This window comes from Cornus florida, unplaced genomic scaffold (genome assembly GCF_030987335.1).
Source record: "Cornus florida cultivar Cherokee Brave unplaced genomic scaffold, ASM3098733v1 CherokeeBrave_3.0.0_Hap2_Chr08, whole genome shotgun sequence".
NCBI lineage: Eukaryota > Viridiplantae > Streptophyta > Magnoliopsida > Cornales > Cornaceae > Cornus > Cornus florida.
In genome coordinates, this window is record NW_026775578.1 from 18,068,525 (window position 1) to 18,075,731 (window position 7,207).

Consider the following 7,207-nt stretch of genomic DNA (forward strand, 5'->3'; position numbering starts at 1 on the left):
GCTAGGTCACAATTAGCCCCAACTTCACCATCAAGTTCAAATTCATCATTTCCAAGTTCAACTCCAAGAAGAATGAAAAGTCTTCGTGATGTGTATGTAAGTTGAAATTTTTCTGTTGTTGAGCCGAAGAGGTTTGAAAACGCAATTAAAGAAGTGGCAAGGAAGAAATTCAAGAAGAAGAGGAAGATGATGAGATTCAATTCAAGTATTGCAAGACCAAAGACTAAGTTGCGGACATCTTCGCCAAAGCACTTTCAAGAGATAAGCTTGAATACTTTAAATAATTGTTGGGTGTCACAATATGGCATTAAGGGGGAATGTTAAAATTAAATTAATGCCATATTCATTATGTCTTTTGGGTTTATTCACGTATCAAGTGTGTACATTTATCAAGTGAGTGCATGTATAGTGTGTGGTTGAGAATTGTCTTGAAAATATCTTTGTATTGTTGGGAAGTATAATGGTCTTTGAGAGGACACTGTATGTTGTCTAAGGATTTTGTAATACAACAATCAATTTAAAACAAGAAGAAAAATATTTGTTACTTCATTCTTTACTCTTCTCTCATCAATAAAATTATATAGTTGATTGAAACTACAGCAAACAACAAAGCAATAGCTAGTTTGTAATTTTATTTTATTTTATTTTATTTTTCCGGTAAGTAAAGGGGAGAAAGGTTAAGTGTTTCAGCTCTCTTAGGGGTGATATTATTGGGTATGTGTTTGCTTGACTGGCCGGGGAGGGGGAAAATATTTTCATTTTCCAAGTTAATCCTATCCATTCGTTTTCATATATGTTTACTTGATTAAAAAGAAAATGAATGAACTCACCACATCAATTACTGATTCGGGATCACCAATCATGCATGTAAATCTTCCTTTACAGTAACCAATGATGAAGCTATCAACCGTTCTATAACAACAGACAAATTAGACATAAAATAATATAAAATCATGAAAATGATTTAATTAGTTACTTAACGTATCTTATAATTTTCTATCATTGTTATTGTCTAGACAAACTGAAAAATTATATAACAAAAGAAATTATATTGATAAAATATTTTATTAAATTACTTGAAACCTTCAACCCAACCAAGGAATGGTTCTTTGTATGTACTGGTTATGATGGTAGGACGAATAATAACAAGTGGTAAATTTTCTCTCCAGTGCCCTAGCAACATCTCTGCCATTGCCTTTGTAAATACAAAGGTGTTTGGCCATCCATACAACCTCGACCTGTAAGACAATCAGATCAATGAAAGACACTGAATTTAGAAATGATCTTTGCATCCAAGAAACTTGTGATTTAAGTGTACTCGATTTATTTTTTTCTTTTTAAAGAAGTGGGTCACATCAGAAGTACTAATAAATTGAGTTGAGTTCGAATATTGTTATATCAAGGAAAGGAAAACGATTTTGAAATCAATTTTCTGGACTGATGTGCAGTTGAAGATAGGGGCGGAGTCAGAAATTTAGTTTGGGCATATTAAGCATGACCAAATGAAAAATAAAAAATCAACTAACAGTTTAAGACAAACAAGCCAAAATATAATAGTGTAGTGACAAGGTTGTTTGTATGCAAATGGTTCTTAATTGATTAGATGGTATTAGCTGATATATGATTGTTGAGAATAGGAGATATTGAAAGCAGATTTGAAATTGCTAGGTGGATCAATTTACACTCTTGAAAGCAGTTGTGGTGTATTAGAAAATGCATAGGTGCTGTATCCTGTTTTGCTATCTCCTTTGGTGATCCTGTGGCAACACTTGTTGTCATAGCCCTTGGCTTGTAATGTCCTTAATGGACCTACCGTACATTCTTCTTTTATTTATCAAAGCTTACCATTTTACCTAAAAAAAAATAATAATAAAGAAAACCAATTGTCAAACATAACGTAAGTATATAAAATTTTAGTAATAAATTGAAAGAATAAGTGTAAAATAAATGAATAAGAAGAGAGAAAAAGAAGCTTATTACACATAAATCATCAAGAAAGAGAAAACTTTTAAGAATAAAAAAAAAAATAAACAATTATTATTTTTAGGTTGTCCTAAAATACTTGTCCACTTTAAAAGGTCAAAACAAGATAAAATTAATTTTTTCAAAATTACCCTTTAAAATTATAAAAATCTTCCAATTTGATAAGATATCTATTTAAACTTGAAAGGAGAATTTAGTAAATTTTATAAAGGAACAATACATTAATTGCACATTCGTTTAAAAAGTTCTAAAACTAAAAATGGATAACTATTACAAGGGGAGATTTGTCCCAAAAGTGGATAACTGTTACAAGGGGAGATTTGTCCTGCATCGGATCCGTGGGGGAGTGATTAGGTATAAATGGATTAGTATGCAGCACTACCTAATAACTTAAATTTTTTAAATAAATAGATAAGCGTTCACCGATTACAATAACTATATATTATGCGACAGAGAGAGCAAAAACTAATCGCCAGAATAAGCCCATGACCCGGGAGGGCGGTCCGCTGGCTCTGCCCCTTATTTGAAGGCTTGATGCAAATCATGCAATAATGTATGGGACTCACTCAAAGGAATAAAAACCATTTCCACTACACACGTCTCGAAAAATAAGTCCCAATAACATAATTTGTCAAGAAAAACATCTTTTAAGCCAATTTCAAACCTTTGAATGCCCAAATCCTTCATTGCCCTTGCAATAGTTTTTTCTGAAGCTGCTTCTTCTCGAAGTTCATTCAATCTCTCCTCAACCACATTTTTCTCTATGTCAATGTCTAATCCAGATGCTCCATTTAGTGTCTCACTCATGCAGTATGAATTCTCTAGTATCAGTCCCTCCCTTTCACCAGAAACAAAAGCTACACGCGCGCGCACACATACACATATATTTTCTGTAAGTAATATATATATATTCCGTGCATGTAGGCAATGAATAAATACGGACTATATTGTAAGTATTGCAAAGTCCATAACATGCTTAAATGAACTAATATATAGTTTGGTGAAAATAGATACTAATCAGTAGAAACATGCATAAGTAGCTTTATTTTGACGCATTTCTTTGCAAAGTCCATAACATGCTTAGCTCCCATTGTATTAATACCCAGTGCGACATCATATCTACATAAATAAATGCATAAGTAGCTTTATTTTGACGCATTTCTTTGCAAAGTCCATAACATGCTTAGCTCCCATTGTATTAATACCCAGTGCGACATCATATCTACATAAATAAAAAGAAACATTAATTTACTTTTAAAATACTAGAGGAATTGAAATTTGTTAATTAATTAGTACATACCTTTCATCAAAGTTGGTTGTGGCAGCTAAATTAACAACAACATCTACCTCTCTCCACATCTCTTCCACCAAATTAGTGTCATCAACTCCTAAGTTCTCACAGGTAATGTCACCCGGGACCGGAATGATTTTTTCGGAAATAAAAGAACTTAAGTTAGCTCCCCACTTCTCCTTTATAACCCTAAACAAGTCCTTTGCAATGACCTATACATGTTAATATAATTAGTCACAATTAAAATGATGCTCCATTAATACATTAATATAAAATGCCATAGAAATCAAAATTGCATCTTGCATTAGTTTAATTTCCATGACTAAATTGTATATAGTCTACAATATTTCAGGAGTTGATAGAAGCATTATTAATTAATTTAATAGTGTACCTCATCATGCAAGCGCTGCAAGGCTGCCTTGGCATCTGCTGCTCTTAGAAGAAGATAGAGCTTCTTTACATTTGGTTGAACTCTGAGTATCTTCTCCACCAAGACTACATCCAAATTAACAAGTAAAGTTGTCATTAAATCATCAATATATATATATATATATATATAGAGAGAGAGAGAGAGAGAGAGTACTCTTTGCTAGAAAGCCAGTGGCACCAGTGACCAAAATGGTCCTGTTCTCAAGAAACTGGATAACACTACCCAACTCCATTGCAGAACAGAAGTAATGACGAGAGAGAGTGTGTGTTTTGAAGTGAAATCCACTGAGAAAGAGCTTGGTTTATATATGTGAAAAATAAATAGTGGAGTGCGCGCAAGGGTGAGAGTACAGATTGGTTTATTATTATTATGGTTTAATGACGAAACACTCTTTCAGATTTACTTTTATTACTCACGAATTAAATTAGTGAAAAGGAAAACATGAACTTTAAGTTTGGCAAACTTTGCCCCCACGCCCTTGTTAGTTGACCGTTAGAAATGTCAAAAGTTAACTAATTTTTTTTTTAAAAAAAAAAACAAAATTGTCCTTTCTTATTGTAAAATGCCCAAATAAAAAAAAAAAACAAAATTGTCCTTTCTTATTGTAAAATGCCCAAATAAACCGTGCTCACTTTTGAGAATACAATTTTAACCTTAATCACTTGGGCCTTTGTAACCCGCATGTAGTGCTTAAATTCATCTACTTCTCCAACAATCTCATTCACTGATGCAACTTTGCAATCATCTTCTATTTACAAAGTCAAAGTACTAGTCAAACCGATGTTAAAAGACAAACTCAAAAAAAAAAAAAAAAAAAAAAAAATTTGAATATTATAACATAATTTAGGGTTTTGCCACTTTCTGTAACTAACACACACATATATATTCTCTTGTTTCTCACTGCTCTAATTTTTGGGATTCTTTGAAGTATACTCTGTTTCTTGTTCAAACAAATTCATTCTTAATACACGGATTACTCCTTTGGTTCTTAACAACACCCAGACATATATATATATATATATATTACTTTAAAGAAACCCAAAACTTAGAGCAGTGAGAATAAGAATATATATATATGAATTCCTCAGCTGCCAATTATATATGCGATTAGAATTAAAAAATTCTCAAAAATTATGAAATCTCAGAAAAGTTAAAAATAATATGGTAGAATTAAAAAAATTTGTGAAAGCCAAAAAAGAAGGGAGAATAATGAAATCCAAGGAAAAACAAACAATTTGCTAGCAGGATCAGGATGATGGCCGGTCTCGCCAATCATCCAGTTCCTCATAGGGGGTCTATGTGTGGCTACAAAGAGGGGATACCTAGGAATGGAGAATTGGGGTTAGGTTTCCTTACGTTGTATCAGAGAGAAAATATTAGATTTAGTGAAACTGTGTTAGATGCAATCATATAATGGGCAAAAATGACTTTTGCATGTTTTTAAATGTATATGTCATCAGCTATGCAACCATTTGATTAAATAAAGGAAATGATATAATGGTAAAAGTATATTTTTCCTTCAAAAACTAACTAAACTAACTGCTGTTGTCTTTTATCGGAGTGTCATAGTAATTTTTGCTTAAATTTAATTTATGAGCAATAAAATGAAACTTCAGGGGTGTGTCAGGGCATTTCACTCTTATTATTGTTATTATTTTCTTAAATAGTTTATCATTAATTTCTTTTGCTTCAAATGGAAGAACTCTTTTGAGATTACTATGATATAATAAGTTAAGAAACGGATTATCTAAGAATTCTCTCATATTTAGCATTGGTTGATTTATTATTATTAATTCAAAAACAATGTTATACATACCAAAATGTAATATGCGACAGACAGAGTCCCATACTCTATCTTTCTCAATTGAGATTACAATTAAGAGAGAGAATAGAAGGAACACCAAGTGAAGCTCTCACTCTCGTAGTAACTTTTTTATATATTTAAAGTTTAAATTAATTCTCTCTCTCTCTCTCACATAATAAATAAAGAAAAAAAAGGCTAAAACATAATTGAGACCATTATGAATAATTAACATGTTCAAATTACGCGCTAATCGATTACAATTACAATTGTTCATATATGGTTCCTTCTATTTAATAAGGTTTTACTTATTTAGCACCTTCGTAGAAGTAATCCACATGAATAATTTTAATCGACTGAAACTAATATAAAATTTGCCTAATTAATATGAAATTTTGAAACGATTACCACGACTAAAACTTTAGTTTCTACTTATAAATTTTTCTACGACAATTATCGATAATAAAAACAAAAAGTAGCATAAAGCGTGATTTTTTTTTTCTTCATGACAGCCATAAAATTTTTTATTATGGAGTCCCCTTCTCATTTCGCATCACATAAATTTTGTACATTGAAAATATTTTGCATCTCCGTTTGTTTCGACGTAATTTTTTTTTTTTTTTTTTTTTGGTAAATATATATATATATATTTTAGGTAAAATATTTTTTTATTTTTACTTTATCGGTGCTTGGTAAAGGTGTAGGTTGAGTCCATCGAACGGTGTATGTAAAATAACTTGCTGAAAATTGATGGATAAATTATTTTTGTTAAATTTTAATATTTCTTTTCTTCGTAAATATTTTACGACAACCAAATATCAAAAAATAAAAAAATATTTTCTGAAAAATATTTTCAATAGTTTCTGAAAATTGATGTTTGGTTGTCGTAAAATGTTTACAAAGGAAAAATATATTAAAATTTTACAATAATAACCTATCCATCCATTATTTTATACGTTCGGTCCGAAAGACTCGATCTCAACTTTGACTTATGCTTTTACCGAACATAAAAAAATACAAATAAAAAAAATATTTTACTTAAAAATAAAAATATTTTTAAAAAAATATTTTACAAAGGTAACCTAAATTTCAGGGCGAAGCAGGATTGCTAAAGAGTGATTGAAATAAGTTAGCCTGTCCCTGCGACTATACCCTTCTTCCCTTGACGAAGCGAAGTTTGAGGCGGGTCGCTTATAGGTGGCGGGCAGAACGAATGCGGATGCACAGCAACCCATAGGCTGGGTATGCCTCGCAAATTTTCACTTGAAATGCAACATAATGATTCAATAATTAATTAAAATATTTCAAAAAAGTACAAAGTAAATCAGAAAATTATTACGATTAGTTGAATAGAATTGAACAAAACATATAATGGTTGTGATTATGCACAAATTAAATGTTTACACAGCATGCGCACCCAAAAACACACTTGCTCACACACGGAGCGAGGGAGATTCCCAAGAAAATCACATTTTTGTGCCATTTCACTCTCTGCACATTCCATTCCTTCTTAATATGAAATTGGAATCAAATTACAGCGAATTAAAATTTGTCTCAACGGTTTTGTCATGTGGAAGGCTCAAACAATGTTTTATTAAAATAAAATAAACTATTCACACGCTAATGGAAACGCATGAAAGCATCTTTTGTCAATTAACCTGCAGTACAAACTTAAGTTACACAATTCTTTTTAACGTGTGTC

General features: G+C 31.2%; 1 protein-coding gene across 1 annotated transcript; it reads right to left on the bottom strand.

Annotated features, from left to right (window-relative positions):
* Positions 1–593: 593 nt before the first annotated feature.
* On the bottom strand, positions 594–3,936 carry LOC132268463 (alcohol-forming fatty acyl-CoA reductase-like). Its single transcript, XM_059769304.1, has 7 exons — positions 3,858–3,936; positions 3,666–3,769; positions 3,284–3,486; positions 3,004–3,102; positions 2,648–2,842; positions 1,077–1,238; positions 594–912 (listed from the first exon to the last, which is right to left on the bottom strand). Exons 1-7 carry the CDS (start codon positions 3,934–3,936, stop codon positions 798–800), a joined length of 957 nt encoding a protein of 318 aa, XP_059625287.1. The 3' UTR covers positions 594–797.
* Positions 3,937–7,207: the final 3,271 nt, after the last annotated feature.